Source organism: Excalfactoria chinensis, chromosome Z, assembly GCF_039878825.1.
Source record: "Excalfactoria chinensis isolate bCotChi1 chromosome Z, bCotChi1.hap2, whole genome shotgun sequence".
In the NCBI taxonomy this organism is placed as follows: domain Eukaryota; kingdom Metazoa; phylum Chordata; class Aves; order Galliformes; family Phasianidae; genus Excalfactoria; species Excalfactoria chinensis.
Genome location: NC_092857.1, coordinates 1,171,706 through 1,190,114, shown reverse-complemented (window position 1 = coordinate 1,190,114; position 18,409 = coordinate 1,171,706). Strand labels below are relative to the sequence as shown.

Sequence of the window (18,409 nt, the reverse complement as noted above, 5' to 3'; positions counted from 1 at the left end):
AGTTTGTTCTCTCTCTTTAAGGATAATTTTCTCAGCTTTTTTTCTCAGAAAAGTTTCCAATTCGTTTTAAGAAAAGAACTGACAAAGAATTGAGACAGAACTGCAGGAATTTGCAATTACTCAGTACAAGATCTTGCTTTAGATCTGGGTTCGGCTTGTGATTTCAGACTATTCTGAAATGACTATTTTTGATGGTATAAAAATAGGGGCATTAGGTAGGAGAAATACTCTTCAAACTAAATGTACTCCATTTGAAGAAAGGCATGACTAATATTTAGAAAATGTATTTATAGCCTCTTTCTCAATAACGGAGTGGGGACAGGCATAACCAAGAATAACCTGATATGGAAAGTGTCACTTTTGCCCATGAGCCACTAGCTCAGAGTGATCAAAAAAAAGGTAAGTTGGTACAAAACAGGATTGTCTTCTTGCTCAGTACAGCCTAAACTGCTGGAACCCACATCCAAAAACATTACGATGGGATACTGGTTTACCCCAATGACAAGCCTAAAAACCATTTTCTTGTCCAATTGTATTTGAAGCTTTTTAAAGTAGCCAACAAAAAAAAAATCTAAAAACATAGACCAAGATGAAGCAGTTTGGACCATTAACTACGCATGTTAATGGGGAAGGTTTGGGCTGGATATCAGGGGGAAGTTCCTTACTATGAGAGTGGTGAGGTGCTGGAACAGCTGCCCAGAGAGGCTGTGGATGCCCCATCCATCCCTGGAGGTGTTCAAGGCCAGGTTGGATGGGGCCCTGGGCAGCCTGGGCTGGTATTCAATGGGGAGGTTGTTGGCCCCACTACCAGCTAAATAACGCTGATTGCATCACGCTAAGTCCATTACAACTGACCAGTTTATTTGGAAATGGGTTTGATTTCATTTCTGCATCATTACTGAAGTTATCAGACGATCCTAGGGAAGACGTTCAATTTCTTTGTACTAGCACACAGTCACTGGAGAGCACCTGTGGCTGCTGGTGGGGCTCTGCATTAAACGACTTCCCTAGACAGTTAAAAAATTAATGTGTGACACGTGCTGGATAGGCTGAAATCACTCATTCATTTCGTGCCATCCTTTGTCAAACAAAGCCTGCAACATGGGACACCACGGCCTCACCTGGAATACCAAACTCTTACATGAAATTACCAGCTTGGTAAGTGCCAGAACAGGAGTTATATGGCATCATAATGGTAGGCACACACTGTGGGCAAAAGTTTTTAGCCTGCAGTTATTAATATTATGCATTTCTAGAGCGCTGATTTTGCTTTGGTTGCTCTACTGCATACGGTGACTGTAAGGCTCGCCACATTCAGCTCTATGGCACTACCAGCTTTCATCCACTGTTATGTAACTACATCTAGAAAACACAGAGACCGAGGATTTGTTTTGCCACATTTATGAGAGCCAATCCTGCAGCTCACAGACATGATCTGACTACTCCTCAGCAGTCCCAAATTCCTAAGGCAAAAACGGAGACCTCTCTTGTACAAGTCTATTTCTTCCCAAGGAGGAAAGGAAACAGGGAAGCCTTTCAGCATCTCCCCGTGTACAGGAAGGAGATTAGTTTGGTTCTCTGCTAAAGAACCTAAAACGAAGGATTATTTCTGAAGTACTCACAGCTTTGAAGATAATCAACCGTAATAACAAGATACGAGTTACAAAAAAATCCTTTTTCTTGAAAGCACTTTGGTAATAGTGCTTTTTAATAACCCTCTTAATGGCCGCATTAGAAGGACCCCAACTGAAGTCATTCATCCCACATAAAACAAACATTGCTTTTTCTTCTTAGCTGCGTTTTACAAGCTGCATTATTTCCAGATGACGCTGGAGGGGCCCCAGAGTTTTGAGAATTAATGCTTAAAAAGACAGCTGCTTTCTATTTGCCATGTAAATCGAGGATAAATCAAAGAGGAATCTAAATATTGGGCTTCATTTGGCCCATTTCAGAGAGCTGGCTGAGGAGGATACGAAAAAGAAACTGAAAAATCTTATCACACAAATGCAAAATTTACTTCTTGTTACTAATACCAGGGAATCACAGGATCATAGAAAGGCCCGGGTTGAAAAAGACCACAACGATCATCTGGCTTCAACCCCCTGCTATGTGCAGAGTCGTCAACCACCAGCCCAGGCTGCCCAGAGCCACATCCAGCCTGGCCTTGAATGGCTGCAGGGATGGGGCATCCACAGCCTCCTTGGGCAACCTGATCCTGACATGTGCAGAACTCCAAGGCTCCATGTAACACAGCTCTGCACAGCAGGTAACATTAATGAGGCTGGGAAGGAGCCAGGGAAGGAATCACTGCACCACCATACATTGCTACTGCAAACACAACTTCCTGCATTCTCATTCTGCATGTTTTTCCTTTGGATTGCCAACATGCACTCATTTCTATACCCAGCTAACAAAGAACCAACGAATTCTGGACAGGGTGTGAAGGATGGCTCTTCAGGTATTTTAAGGAGCACTTTTGTGAGCTTTATGGGAAGTCCAACTGCACCACAGTGCTTCCAGTGCTGACAACTTTGTGAAGGGCTGTCTTAGTGATAATCCTCCACGGGAAATTAAGGTATCAGCACAAAATGGGTCACACTGCTAGAATTTTTCCTAACTTCTTTAAGCTTCATCCAGATGGAGTTTGGGTTCCCACTGCCACGATGCCCCGGCCCCTGTTTTGTGTTAGATGATGCTGAAACAAATGCAGAAACCTAATTAAAACTACGGAACCAAATACACACCAAAGGCCCAAGGGACGATGCACGTCAAGCCATTTGAAACTAAAATTGTTCCTACCACTGACTTCTCCACGCTTTTTCTTTTCTTTACATTCATGTCTTACTAAAATGAAGTTGGGAGAAACCACTGAGAACGCATAGCAAAGTAACTTCTCTTTATATGGAAGAAGCAACATTTCTCATCACTTTGCTACCACTTCTCTTGTTAAACAAATTTTCTTGACTGTGCTTTCATTGAACCTAAGAAAGCCACAAACAAAATGGAGTGGATTTTTCCTATATCTTTGTATTGGAGAATACTGGAGATACTTATGGACAGGGGAAACCTGATGTAAGTGTATCCCAAAACTGTAATTGTTTCTATGAAAATAAAGCTCTCGTCCTTCCTCTGGCTTCTTCCTGCACCTGAATTGCACTGCACGCAGTTTATAGGAGCTTTGTGCCTTACAGGACCATGAAAGTGTTCTTGCTCTTTTCTTATTAAAGCCCAGCATACCTCAGCAAGAACAAAATAAAATCAGCTGGGTCAGTTCCTTATTGGGGTTTGCAGCAAAAACAACCACAGCTTTGGTGTATGCCAGAGGGCTACGAAGAGCTGCAGGGCCACGAGGGGCTGCAGGGCCACGAGGTCTCTCCTCTTCTCCAGCCCACAGCATACACAAGACAACTCAAAGAAATACAGCAATGGAGGATCCCACAGTCCTACAACTATCACAGATCAGAAGATTATTAGGGTTGCGTATTAGGTCAAAAACCTTACGTTATTGTAAAAAGCTATCGATGGCAGAAACATCACTTCTGTACAAACACTGAGAAATTAAGATTTCTTTAGCTCTATGTTCGGACAGTGGTCGAACAGAGAAAGAAAAAGAGAAAATCCTTCAGCTAACATGGAATCCAGGATTGCAGGCCCTGATGTTATCTCAGTTCCCAGCTCCTTTGCTCCTCGTGTTCCTTCCATTCTTGCAGTAACACAAATGCAAACAAACAACTGTTCTTACAGACAACACAAACATGGGCTTTCAGAAGCAGAGTGTCCTTCAGCAAATGATATCTTGCTGTCACTGTTATTTAGACAACTGACTGTGCCTCAGACTGAGCTGCAATGTGAGCAATGTGGGAAAAAAGACACGCACAGGAGCGTGCATTCTTTCCCCAAAATACAGGCTGTAAACTGCCATGATTTTATTATCCCCTAAAGCCATCATTCTCGTTGCTGTCCTTCTCCTCCCCTCCCTCTCTACATCATAAAAAGGAGAAAGGGAGTTCTTCCTCAGCAGTGCTCCACAAAGCTTTCAGCTGTATCCACCTGCGAGGGGATGGGCTGACGGTTGGACTAGATGATCTTAGTGGTCTTTTCTAATGATTCCATGAGTCTATGAAGTCAGTGTTAAAAGTGTCTGCCCTATTCTCGAGGCATCTGGACAGGACTTGGTTGACCAGAAGCCCACGGTGTCTCTGAGTGTGGTGAGTGCAGACTGTTCTGTGACACTGCACAGAACGAAGTGAACCTGGACACACAGCTATTAAAGCCATCACTTCCACCAGCACAGCCTCCCTTTGCCTGTAAGCCCACAGCTTTTCAGGACAGATCAGTGAAGTGCCACAAGACCAAAGGAGGAGTGAATGCGCAGTAGTGTAATTGCTTAAGCTGGAAGCTGGCAGGAAACAGAGGTTAATCACCTCTGAGCAATGCAGCCCCAGAGCCTTATCAATCCCAGCAATCAGGAACACTGAACTGCATCCCAAATATGTGACTCCTCACAGCTGTGGCCCTACATCATCATGTCCTCCTCAAGTTACCCAAGGGCTATGGGGCATTCCCAATGCTCATGCTGATGCAGACAGAAGAGCTTTAAGCAGCGTGGGTCACCTTGCAGGACAAACAGCAGCAGCATCCCCTGCCCCAAACGCAGAGCAGAGAGGGGGTCTTGCTGAGACCAAAGCTGCTGATAAACAGAGGATCAGCTCCTGAGAGAGAAACCACAGCCCTGCAATCAGCAGTGCTGCAAGGAGCTCTGTGTCAAATAAGGCGTCATCAGGCAGACAGAATACACTGATCCGCTCCCTGAATCACAGAATGCCTCCAGTTTTCACGGTAGTGTCAGCAGTTGCAACCAGAAAACAGAGATCAAGAAACCAGGGTAGCTGAATTCATGTTATCAAACTACTACATCAGATTACCTTTGTTGGTACTCATGTGCTAGAGCACTATGACACCCCGTGTATCAAAGAGCCACATCCAAGAATACACATTAACACCCAAAATAAAACAGCTGTTGCATTTTCAATCTCAAAAATTGGGAGTAACTGATAGATCAGGACAACTTTTTTAGACACTATTACAAAGAAACTTCAAGGGAGTACAAACCAAAGACACTCGGGTAGTACAAAAACATATTATTTGAACCCTTGGAAGAACCCTCCTGCTGAAGGCAGAGACTTTCCAAAAGCCTGTGCAATGAAATCAAGGAATTCTTGCCCATTTGTGGGCACTGACTTAGCAAACTGAAAGGAGTGCTGTATGCACACAGCATCCAGAACACACTGATGTGGCCCACAGAAGCAGTATCAATCAGAGGCTCGCTGGGAATTGTTCTCAACCATTTTAACACACTGTAGATGCCAAAGCCTTGTTCTTCAAAATGTTTCTAACCACGTGATTTAAACACCCTGTGACACAAATGGCTTGAAAGCTGCACACTGACGGGGTGTCTCCCAGCTCTCAGGAGCTGTGGTTTTGTTTTGCCATTTGTGTCATTTTTTTTCAGACATTACATCACTTATGCAGGTTCTTGTGTGTTGGAGTTGGTGGTTACTGAGCTGTCACACGTCTTGATAAATCTCTGCAGGTTTATGGATGCACCTCTTGTATTTTGGAGCACCTAATACAACACGAAGCTCAAAACTTACATAGTCAGGAAGTGGAGTGTCACTGGAATCAAGTGAACCTCTCAAGGACTGCGTGGCTTGTTCCAGCACTTTGTTGTGCTTTTTAGACAGCAGAGAAAATAAACTGGAAGAGAGAAAAAAACAAAGAAACAAACATTGAGTTAATTCACAATAATGGTCTGAAATAGACACAGCAATCAGAAGGGATGCTCTACTACGGGCACCAACCTGAATGTGGAGATTTTTTAAATGCAGTGTATAATAGCTACATGTATGTGTCTATATAGACACATTTGAGTCAAGCAGCAGCAGCATTTGAATTGGAGATATTCTATAAAATAAATGATATGAAGATCATCGTATGTTCAAAGCTAAATCCTTTAGCATCAAACTTTAATGGTACACACGCAATTTTAGTTCGTAACCAGGGTGGATTTGTTAAAATCTGTTTTTAAAGCACAGCATCACATATAATGTATTTTTTTCCTTAATAACCTTGAGTATTTTTCAGTTCAATAACCTAATTGCTCAGGATAGGAAGAATCCCACTGTGTATCAAAGCCTTGGTTATTTGGAGGCTGAAATTTTGCATTTTACTAATACATATTGTTTTCAAGTTAATCTCGGCTCAAGTCCAGGAACAAAGCACTGAATTACACTGGCTTTATAAATAACCTGTGTGAAATCAGAGGTCCATATGCATACAGAGAAATAAATGTTTTTTTTTCATGTATTTTGAAAAAAATAACCACCCACATTAATGGCTTTTTTCTGAATTCCACTCGCTTAACAAAATAAGCAATCCCAAGGCACTGAGATGGACTTTCACTGTGAGACAACATAAGGCAGAACTGAATAGTCAGAATCAAAGGTGAGCGCTCAGGACCGCATCGGGCTCTCCTAGGATGACTATTGGTTCTCTGAGGGTAAGAAAACTGTTTCAGTGGAAATAAAAAGAGCCAACAACAACATTCACTCGTGCCCAAAAGTGCATCGCTCCTTGGGGTTGGTGACGTTGCTCTTGGGACACAGCAGACTCTGTGCTCACCAGATCCAGTTAGAAAGGATTCAAGTCAGTTTAATAAATAAATGTCAAAATACTGCCCAAATGTTATACCCTTGATAGCCAATGCCTGTTGGAACAGGAGGACAACTTCAGTGCTCTCAGAAAGCTTTTCTGCCTAAGGAAATGACGGGCAGGATTTGAGGAAGCCCTTTGTCTTCAACTTCAAATACAACGCTGATGTCAAGTCCCTTGCAGCCTTAGATAGGAGATACTGATAGCAGATATCAGTGCCTGTTCTCCCTCCTTGCTAGCCAAGAGTTTCAGAAGAAAGCTTTTCCAGCGCTTCTCAGAGCTGCAAGGAATTACTTGGCTTCTGAAGCCCAGATCTTCTATCCTGAGAGGCAGCTCAATAAATTCCACCATTTCTTGATGCCTCTTCAGTCAGATACTTCTTAGAGCAGAATAATAGCTTACACTGCAGCACTTAAGACATCTCATTAACCCCCACAAGAGCCCTTTGGGGTGCCACGCCATCCCCAAGGTTCAGCCAGCGTCTCCCAGGGCCAGGAACAGCCAACACTGGGACCAGTGACGTTGGTGCTGGACCCCTGCTGGGATGGCGATAAGCTTGGCTGGACTGATAAGGAAGGAATGCCCAGTGAGATTAAAGAACAATTGCGCTCCTTGTAAGGGCTGAGAAACATTTGGTGTTATTAGGATAATGAGTTTATTTGACGTCATGAACATTGGAATCCTAGTTTTTCCTTCATGCTGTCTAAGAAAGCCTTCACCATAGGAATCAATCATTTGATTGATTCCTCTAGAATGATGGATTCCTGGAATAACAGAATCCTAGAGTGGTTGAGTTGGAATACCTGGGACAAAAGTCAGCCCTCCACTAACTCACGGCTATTAGCCAAAAACACCAACTACTCCTTAAAGAGGGAAGAAGCAATGCAGAAATAACTCATCAACAGGAATTACGTATTCTCCCCACCTGCACTCAGCCACTGCCTTCACGGACTGAAATGCTTGCTCCAATCAACATTTGGATCTGCAGCCCTGTCCCTGCCCTGCACAGCAGTGCTGCTTTTAGGATCACTGGTAGTTCTGAAGGCTCAGATTTCAGAGATGCTGCCACCAGCACCATCTAGTGCTGCGGAGATGGAACAATCAGCTAAAGCCAACCTGGTGATGCTTCCTGGGGATGCAGCAAGGTTAAACCTGGGGTCTGTCTGCTCCAGAAGTTTATTCCATGAAGAGGAAGAAGACAGAATTGGGTGAAATAGGATGTCCAGCAAGTAGCATTTTTCATCAAAATGAATAAAGCATTTTGGCTTTGCAGGCAATGCAAGCATAAAACATAACACTGGGACCGGATTTTGAATATTCAGTAAATCTGATGAGAAGAATGCACACACATCAGTACTCTGTATTGAACTGGAACAGCAAAGAGCAAATTCATCTTCTCTGGCACAATGGAGAGAAATGGGAAAGAGAAGGAGAAAGAAACAGAGAATGTTTCTTTATACCTTTTTGTAGCTGGGCTCTATGTCTGAAGCAGCAGTGAGGGGGTGAGCTCTGCTATACGTTGTCTTTGGCTCTGGGGTTTCTCCTTGACAAGTTTTGCTTTCCTGCCACAGCTCATTGCCTTTGCAGCTGTGCTGAAGCACTTCTTTGTGGGATCACTGCCCAGAATGCCAATATTCAGCTTAAAATAACCAGTTTTCTTCCTCACCAACGGCTCATCCTTTGGAGATACCCCAACGTGTTTCTGAAGTATCAGCACAGCATTACTTAGAATCCCCAGAAGTCATTTCACAAAGTTTAACTCATGGAGGTCTTTGATCACGGACAAACGTTGCCTTTTAAAGGTGCTTGGTTTGTGACGGTCACGTCCTTGGTGTAAGGAAGGCTTAGGGGTCATTTTTCATTCTTAAGGCATGAAAAATGGAATTAAAAAGTGGAAAAAAAATGTTTTACCTAAGATGAAAGTTGTTCTCCTCCTCACTGTAGGGTAAGTGAGAGACCAGTTAAGAGTGTCTTTTTACCTGTTAAGAGTGTCTCCAAAGCTGGTATATATTCCAGATCACATTGTGGAGAAGCTGAGCCAACAGGGATGACTTAAGGCTGAAGAAAAACCTCAACACAGAAATCATCCAGGTTGGAAAAGGCCTCCAAGATCCCTAAGCCCAACCCCAACCCCAACCCACCCCACCATGCCCACTGCCCATCTCCCCAGGTGCCACATCTCCACGGCTCTTGAACATCTTATTCTTCTGATCTTAGGAATTAGGAAATCACCCATTTCTTAACTCCTTCTACAAAGACGGAACATTTATTTTTAATTTAATACAAGGCTGAACCTCACCCACTAAGTGATTACAGACCGAATAGCAATGGCTGCTTAAATGCAAGTGATTTGATTATTATGCACTATCTGCACACACAATAAAATTCAAACCAGCAATATATCAACTTAACACTTTCAAAAAGTCAATTCCAAGCAGCCTGTGGATTAAATATATATATATATATATATATATATATATATATATATGGGAAATCACTGAACAACTTTCCCCTTGGTCCACCAAAAGACACAAGCCAACAATCAATAAAAAATCCTAAGCGTCTGCAATCTCTGCATCAAATCTAACTTATAGCAGATTCAAGTAGCTTACAAACTCTGTTCCTCACATATCGAAGAAGAAATGAATGCATAAAATGAAGCTTCTAAAAACAGTTAGGAAAAGAAAAAGAAAAAGAAAAAGAAAAAGAAAAAGAAAAAGAAAAAGGAAAAGGAAAAGGAAAAGGAAAAGGAAAAGGAAAAGGAAAAGGAAAAGGAAAAGGAAAAGGAAAAGGAAAAGGAAAAGGAAAAGGAAAAGGAAAAGGAAAAGGAAAAGGAAAAGGAAAAGGAAAAGGAAAAGGAAAAGGAAAAGGAAAAGGAAAAGGAAAAGGAGAGAAAAAGAAAAAGAAAAAGAAAAAGAAAAAGAAAAAGAAAAAGAAAAAGAAAAAGAAAAAGAAAAAGAAAAAGAAAAAGAAAAAGAAAAAGAAAAAGAAAAAGAAAAAGAAAAAGAAAAAGAAAAAGAAAATTAAACTTTAAGGTTGAAGGTAAATCTGAAGACAGTGTTCTTCCAGACAGTGGCTCAAGGATTAAAAAACAACAACAACAAAACAAGAACAAAAACGATGACTAAATTTAAATATAATGATATTTTAATGCATATAAAGGACAAAATAAACAGACTGTTATTACTGCATTAGCAGACAAAAACAACAGAGCTCTAAAGAACAATGCCAAAGGAAAGGGCACATGTCCCTTAATCGCTTCCATTACATGAAGAAGAAAAGGTCATACACAGTCAGAAATGGTAAGCAAGTTGTTTGCAGCAAAGCAGTTACAGAATAGCTCCTAAAGTCAGACCATTAAGCAGTCATGTTAACTCCAAAACACAGGAGTAAAGAAGTAAAATGTACTGCTATATCTCCTAGTGGCCTCCCAGTACTTACAATGAGCTTTTAAACAGGAGGGAGAGCCACTTCTTTACATGGTCTGACAGTGACATGACAAGCATGAATGGCTTTAAACTAAAAGAGGAGGGATGTGCAACTCCCACAGCAGGGCCATGGAAATACGGGATCTCTAAGGTTCCCTCCAACCACAGCTAGTCTATGATTCTATGACCCAACACAATTACATGCCAGTTAATCCAGAGCATAATAATGGAACAGCAATCATGAGATTCATTCAAAGCAGGCCTTGCCAAGCTCACACAGTAACGAGGCTGGAAATAAAACACAGCAAGACAGTGCCATTATTGAGGCAGGTTTCTACATGTCATTTCTATGACTTTGTTCCACGAGGGATTTTTTAGTAAGAAACTAGACTGACAAAAAGCAATATGGCATGTTTTAAACAACAGGGAAATCAGACACCTGAACACACTGAAAAATCCCCAAGTTTCCATCTTTAAATAGGTTTTCCCAGTTGGGTTACATTCTTGGGCCCTCTAACTGCCAGCAGCTATTTAAGATTTGCCAATGGAACACAGTGAGACAGAGATGATATCACTGATACACATTAATGGTAAAGAAATACTAAGGCTGAACTCTGTAAATTCATCGTCGGAACTTCAAATAAAGAGAAGAGAGCACTGTTATCCTTTTCCTTTGTCTTTCATAGAATCACTGAGGTTGGAAAAGTTCACTAAGATCATCAAGTCTGATGATAGAGCCACCACCAGAGGAACCCTGGTCCAGGAGGAGGATCTTCTCAGTCTCCCAGTTCAGAAGGAGACTGTAAATAAATGGAAAGCACACAGACACCAAACACTATCTGCAGATGGAAAAACAGCCCCACAGATCACCAAAATTGATGATGAATGTTCTCAAGACATTTCATCAATACCCTGAGCTGTTCCACTCTCATACACGTGCCAAATGCATTATTGTTCTCAGTTTTAAAGAATTAAATATAAGCCATAAACACCGAAACCTCACATTACGTAAACAGTCCTTAAACAATAGGATTTTACAATGCCTGCGAGGACACCACAATTGTATTAGAAGACAAGTCCTGTATAGAGCAAGCCCTAAGAATGCCTTAGGTTGGAGACCTGAGGTCTAAAAGTTAAATCCATTCTCTAACTCCTGCATTTTAGCATCATCTCGCTGGCTCGACCTAATGTTTAATGTGTTACAGCAAAAAGAGTGTTGTGACATAGCGACTGTACTTGTGTAACGACGACGATGTCTGAGCAAAGGACCTGACACAGAAGGTCACAGCAGAACAAAGGCATCACAGCATCTCATACGAAATGCAATAAATTAGTGCTACTTTGGAGGACCGTGCCCAGGCAAGTGCACCACTGGCACTTTGGCAAATGTTTGTGGACGATAGAGCAGTGGTCTGTAACCACTTAAAGAACCAGGACATGGGATAAATCCATTTCATATGAGGCAGAGTGGAGAGAAACCACCATGTCCCCAAATGCCCATGTCTTTTGATGAGACCCTGAGGCATTTTGCATTTGAATTATCCAAACTGTAATGACACAAATAGAAACAGTGAGAGAGGAGAGCCCTGGAGAACCCAAGTGCCTTGCAGGGCAGCTTTATCCATGGAGAGGCTCCCAGGTAAGAGGGGCTGACTAATTAAGACATCAAACTGCTAGGCAGAAAGTAATAACATACTTTATTTTTATACCTTCCTCAAAAATCTGGAGGCCTTCTATGATGCAGTGACGGCTTCTCTGGACAAATGTGGATGTTATCTACCTGAACTTCTGCAAGGCCTCTGACATGGTCCCTCACCATATCCTTATCTCTAAATCTCAGAGAGATGTGTTTGAACAACCAGACCATGGCAGTGCTGGATAACCTTTAAGGTCACTTCCAAATCAAACCATTCTTTGATATGATTCCATGAAATCCCAAAGCACCACAAATGATCTTAATGCAACCAGGGTCACTCCATCTTCCCTATCAAACAGCAAGCATTACAGTCTTCCAATTGTACAGACCTAAACACGATCATAATAAATAAAGTGTTTCAAGATATCCTTAGTTCAATACAAAAGTTTCTCATTAATTTTGGAGTACACCTTATCTTTCACTGTGAACAGAGAGCTCTAAGTGATGTGCTACAAAGACGTTCCAAATTCCCAGAGAGAGGAAGAAATGTTCTTATTAATAAAAGCAGAAAGTCATGCAGTCACCACGCACTTATGGCAAAAGTACATAAGCAAAGTCAGAACAATTAATGGAGGCCTTGCATTAACAAACAGGATTTCCTGTTAAAATGGAATCTGAAAGACAAAGAGACTGGGAAAAAACATGGAAGCAAGGAATTCAATCTGATGAGACAAAAGTAAATATTTACTAAAGCAACCCTCGAGTATCATTTGCAGAGAATGTGAAATGTATTTTTCAGCTGAAGGCTTAAATTGTTGGGAAGCTCATGGCCACTCTCCAACAAACGCTTCCATCACTAAAGCATTAAATCCTTCCCCCACATACGGGTACAGATCATCTCATTCCATCTGGCATTCCAAACAGCATCACTGTACTTCTACATAAAGGATGGAAATGGGAGAGGATGAGGAATAGAAATGAAGTATGAACTCAATAACCAGGCAGCAATCTACAGACTGATTATAAGGTTCATTCATAACTCAATATCCCTGAATTTGGCTCAGGGGTTTTAAGACATCAGTGTATTTTCCTTTCCTTCCTTAGCTTGTCCTGTTAATATAAGAAAACTGAATAGACAATAGTATTCGCAGTTCATATTTTCCATCCACTTGCTCTGCATTCAACATAGGGAGTGCTCCATAGCTGCTGCAAGGAGACATTTGACTTCAATTAAGGCGGAGCAGTGTGGGTGAGAGCTGGAGGAAATTGCTGGAGAAAGTCAAAGTGCAACTCCCACCCAAAAACCAAAGACCCTGAATAATGAGACAACAAGAAAATTCAGAAGACCCAAACCAGGCACAGGTCCGACCACCAAGAAGTGCTTCCAAACCATCCTGGATGCAAAGATTGTCTCTTGCATAACAACGAGACCTTTTCTCTATTTCTTAAAACCCCCAAAGGGCAGAAAATCAGATTTCCATAATTCTTCATAATAAAGTGCATTTTTCATCCCCAAATCCATAAATATTTTGCACTTCCTTGAGTATTTGTGAAGCGTTGGGATACTGAGTTCCATGGGATTTAAGAAAAAAACCTGTATTAAGAAAATGAACAATTTTTTTTTTTTTTTCTTCCAAAAAGAAAGATGGGGCGAACTTGGTAAAAAAATCTTGGTAACATCAAATACTGCGGAATGACAAATACTTCTCAGCACTGAGACCAAGATTAAATCAAATTTCTACAAGTCAGCCTCTCCTGTAAAAGCTTAACAATGTACTCTAGAAAGGAACGCTGCAAGTAAAAGATGTCTGTATCCTTCAATGTATTGTCCACAACAAACACTTCTCTTGACTTTCTGTGGATTTATGTAGCTAAACACACATGCAAAATGCAGCCAGCCACAAATAAGTCTTTTTTCCAAAGGAAAATCCAGGCCAAAATAGATAGGAAATAAAAAAACGAGGTCTTTCCATCCTGCAAAGCAACATCAAGTTTGGTTTTGTTTGTGTTGGTGGTTGATTTTTATTTATTTATGTATTTATTTATTTTAAGAGATACTGAACAAAAGAAGTATCAAAGCATTTTGTAAGAGTTCAGTTCGCTGTGCAAAATCTACAGTTAATGATCTGCATGGAGGGTAATCTGGCTTTAAGCAGCCCAACCCTAGCACTGCTCAGCGAAGTGAACCCACAGCACCTGTTATTCAGCTTTTCCCTTTATGAGACTTTTTAGCCCATGGAGCCCAACAGCACACATGCCCATTCCTTGATACCTGACATAACGACAGTGCCTTTCACTTGTTCATTTTCATCATTTGAGGATGAGAGGTAATGGCTGCAAGTTGTGCCATGGGAGTTTTGGGTTGGGGTTGGAGATCTTGGAAGTCGTTTCCAACCTTTGTGATTCAGTGGTTCTATGATTTCCCATGCAATTTCATTATGAACAGCAAAGCTGACCCTCTCCATTTACCTTCTGCACCTACAGAACGCATCTGGGAACACACTGCACACGACGTGAAGTGCTCTGAGCTCCTGGTTATAGCAGGAAGATGGCAGAACAGATCATCTGCAGTCCTTTAAGGAAGAAATGATGCTTGGAGCCCTGAATTTGCACAGCTTTGCCTCAACCAATGGAACTGCTCTACCAGAAATGACAGACATGCAATGAGAACCAGAACAGTGCAGAGGAAAGCCTTGGCAGGACTACTGATGGAGCTCAGCCTTTGAGCATCCCTCCTCCTTTTAAAAACTCCCTCCATGCTCAGCAGAAGCACATCTTACCCACGCTTCATGACCCAACCCCGACAGAACTAAAATGTTAATCACATTTCCTCACTGTAATCTACTTTATATGGTGGGTTTTTTTTTGTTTTTTTGTCTTTTTAATTATTTTCCTTCTTGAGTTAAAAAGGTGTTACACATGCAATGTTTCCAAATCTCGTTGACTACAAGGCATGAAGAGCCCTTATGCAAGAGAAAGCAGATCTTACTTTAGGTAACGTTTCCAATTTACTGTTCGTTGACTTTTCAGTAGGAAAAAGTTTATTTCCCACATTGACTGTCATCCCAGATCCCATCCAATGCTGAGTTTCTCACTCTCAGAATAGGTTATTTCATTGCCATACACAAACACACACCAGCCTCACAACTGGTGGGAAGACCGACACGGATTTGATTTCATGATTCATTTCAGCATACTTGTAGTTGTGCAATATTTTTCCATCTTGAAAACCAACAAGATTTGGTGTTTGTTTTGTTTTTCTAAGTCCCAATCCCTCAAGTTGCACAGTAATTATATTTACATTGTCTCCAGTCTGTGTGGAAATTAACCTCATTCCCACAAAGAAAAGAGGCTGTGCTTTGCACTTTACCTCCCACTCAGATTCATCCATTTAGTCCCTGTTTGCCTCTATCACATTAAAAATGCTCCCAATCTCTAACAAAAAGCCCTCCCCAGAATCAAGGTTGGAAAAGACCTCTGATATCACCAAGTCCAACTGTCAGCCCAGCTCCAGCATGGCCACTCACAGAATCACAGAATCACGAAGGTTGGAAAAGATAGCCAAGATCATCAAGTCCAACCCCAACCCATCCCCACCATTCCCACTAAGCCATGACCCTAAAATGATTCTAGGATTGTATTCTGTAACTCTGAATTCAACTCCATCCAGGTGCAAAGACCACTTTTCACAGCCCATTTGGTGTTATGTGGGCTCACCTGTATCTTAAACTCTTCTGGATACTACAGCCATTAACAAATAGAACAGACTGTACAAATGCATCTACTGGATGCAAACAAATCAACACAGCAAGTTCTGTAAAACCACAACTACACTGCAAATCACCTCTGGAAATACAGGAAATTTACTTCAGGGTAAAATCCTACAGCAGCAAGTACTGGTAATTAATGAAAACTCAGAAGCAATGTGATGCAATACTGCACATCATGCACCTAGAAACATGTAGAAAGTAACAAAGCTCATGAGGCAGGAACACGATATGGAAACCTGAAAACCTTCTTTCATTAGTGAGCATGTCTTGAACTTGTTTTCAGCTCGGCTGATGCCCCAGAAAACCTTTCCAGCATTGAGAACCAAAGCCAAACACTGATCGCTGTCCTGGAGGTTGCACTGGGGCTGCAGCATTACTCATCTTTGGAAGCCAGTTGAGGTTCTTGTTTCCCTCTCCCACTGCTTTTTCTGATCTGTGGCTGTTGCAGTGGGAGCATTCCCGTCCATGTTTTCTCACAAATTCAGTGCACAAACACACAAGAACAAAAACCCTTCAGCTCTCAGGCCTATGTCCTGCTCAACAGGGGGGATCCAAACCCTCATTACATGTCTGAAAACAAACTTCTGGAGGATTGCAATCATAACTGAATTTTCCCTCTTCTTTGTACCTCTCTGCTTCTTTGTCATGGTTATCAATGGCGACACCGAAATGCAAGAAGACGGTTCTTTTCCTTGATGTTCTCATCCAAAGCTGGAAACAAAAGGAGCGTAAGCACTGTCCTAACAGTGGCACCAACTCTGCAGAAGTGGAATGTTTCAGGTGACTGAGATCAGTGCGGATGGATGCAGATGCCAACTCCCAGATCTTTGGCAGCTGCTTGGACCCGTCTGGGCTTACTGACAAATGTCGTATTGAACGTCTCATCTCCTACACTAATATCAAAAATCTCTTATCGCCGAATTCTTCACAGACGTTTGCCAGAACTTACTTTGTCAGTGCCACCCATACGTGCACAATCTGAACCCTTTAACCACCTGCGTCTCTCTTCAAAGGAATTTCTGGAAATTTCTTTGTACCCCCACTCTTCTGGGGTGTTTATGGACCATTATCTGCTCAAACTGATGAAGTTCTTTATATATTTCAGTTCTTAAGGCATATGCGGTTCCAGGTAGACACCCCAACCTTCCTCCTAGACATCCACGTATATCCATTAAACATTTGGCTCTCAGTTTCAGTGGAAGAAGTCGGTAACCCATAACACTCAAAAGGAAAAAAGATGTATATATTCTGATGCTTCGCTTCAAACATTCTGCCTGGAACATCTGAATCTCAGTTACCAATCTATGTTCTAGCAGCAGCCAGCATTTTCCACTAGTTGAATCTGAATTCAGCCCTGGGATCATAGCTCCAGCCTGCCGATCTGCTATGAGAGATGATGAAGAAGACTTCTGCATAAGCCAACATGTAGCATTGGTGAGAATCCGTGCTTTAATTTGACAAATTGGAAGATGGTTTGAATCAGTACCATATGTTTGTTATTTTCCAAGTGAATAATTCTCTATATTTAGGCAATAATTACACATTTTACTCAGCTGCCTTCTCCAGCCAAAGTTCATCCAGCACTGTCTGAGACAGCAAAACAGACAAAAGTGCATCACCAGGTGGACAAAACAGAGAAAATACACACTGCCCTTTGTGCTGCAGTGGCGACGCCTTATGGCAGCCATTGGAGAGTTCTGCATCCTGAGACGGTCAGCATATACTACAAAGCATCTGACTTAAGCAAAACATTTTAGTCTAAGCCAAAGACTGGCTTCCATGAGCATTAATTCTGATTTTAACTGTAAACTATTAAGATACATACAATCTGACATTCATTTTATTAGCGTTCTCCTGAACTCTTCATGCAAGCTTTAAGAACATTTCTTTTTTCAGCCTCCAAACAATGGCTTATTTACACTCTGATAAAAGAATACGATGCCCTCCCCAGCACTGATTAACTGCCAGAAATGACGTATGAACCCCCCAGATTCTGAACACGCTGCAGCAATGGAAACGTGTGAAAGTAACTGTTCCAATCCCATCTCATGGGAATGTGGGCTCATAAGTGTTCAATTAAAGCCAATTCCCTTCAATCAAGATGTGCTTTAGGTTCACATGTTAATGCAGTAGGATGCATCTACATCGTGCCTGTGGTAAACGTTTTACCAGGGTGAGAGCAATCCTAACTATTACATAGAAAGAGCGTAGCTCTCGTGCCCTTTCCCTCTTCACTGTTCCGTGCATGCAAATGATAGTTGTATTTACACTAACTCAACACGCCATCTTTTAAGGAAAACTTAGGATGACCAGGCCAGTGAAAACCCTGTATGGGAATCTGCCTGCAACTCAGATTTTCATGCCAAAAGCAGCCACTCTGATCTGCTGTCTGACACAAACCATAGGAACTCCCTCTGCTACGCTTCCTCCTTCGAGCCCAATGGCTGTGGATGGACTTGGACATATCTTTTAGGAAGGCATCCAATCTCATTTAAAAATTCCAGCCTTGGGAAGTCCAGAACTCTCGTTCAACTATTCCTATGAATCATCCACCACGTAAAAAGCGCAAACCAGTCTGAATTGGTTTTAGTCTGAATTGGTTTTGCTTCAATTTTCAGCTACTGGAACACAGTATATTTCTGCATTCTGAACAGAAGGGCCCCTTTCCCAGCAAATCTCTTTACCCTTAACATCCTGAAATATTTCAGAGTAAAGTCATGAAACTGCCCAAGCCAACTTCAAGTCAAGTCAATACTTTTTGGACCTTCTATCTCAAAAGTACAACCAGCATGATGAAATTCCACTTGCTCCATGAAAATACACCTTGCTGGCATCAAGCCTGGTTGGGTACTTTCTGGCATCAG

The 18,409-nt window shown here is 41.8% G+C and overlaps 1 protein-coding gene across 4 annotated transcripts in view; it reads right to left on the bottom strand.

The window, feature by feature from the left end:
* DYM (dymeclin) overlaps positions 1-18,409 on the bottom strand; it is a 134,121-nt gene that overhangs the window by 30,035 nt on the left and 85,677 nt on the right. For all 4 annotated transcript variants that reach the window (XM_072359971.1, XM_072359973.1, XM_072359970.1 and 1 more), the window contains one exon: positions 5,655-5,757. In XM_072359971.1, coding sequence (XP_072216072.1) covers positions 5,655-5,757 — 103 coding nt within the window. The remainder of the gene's footprint in view (positions 1-5,654; positions 5,758-18,409) is intronic.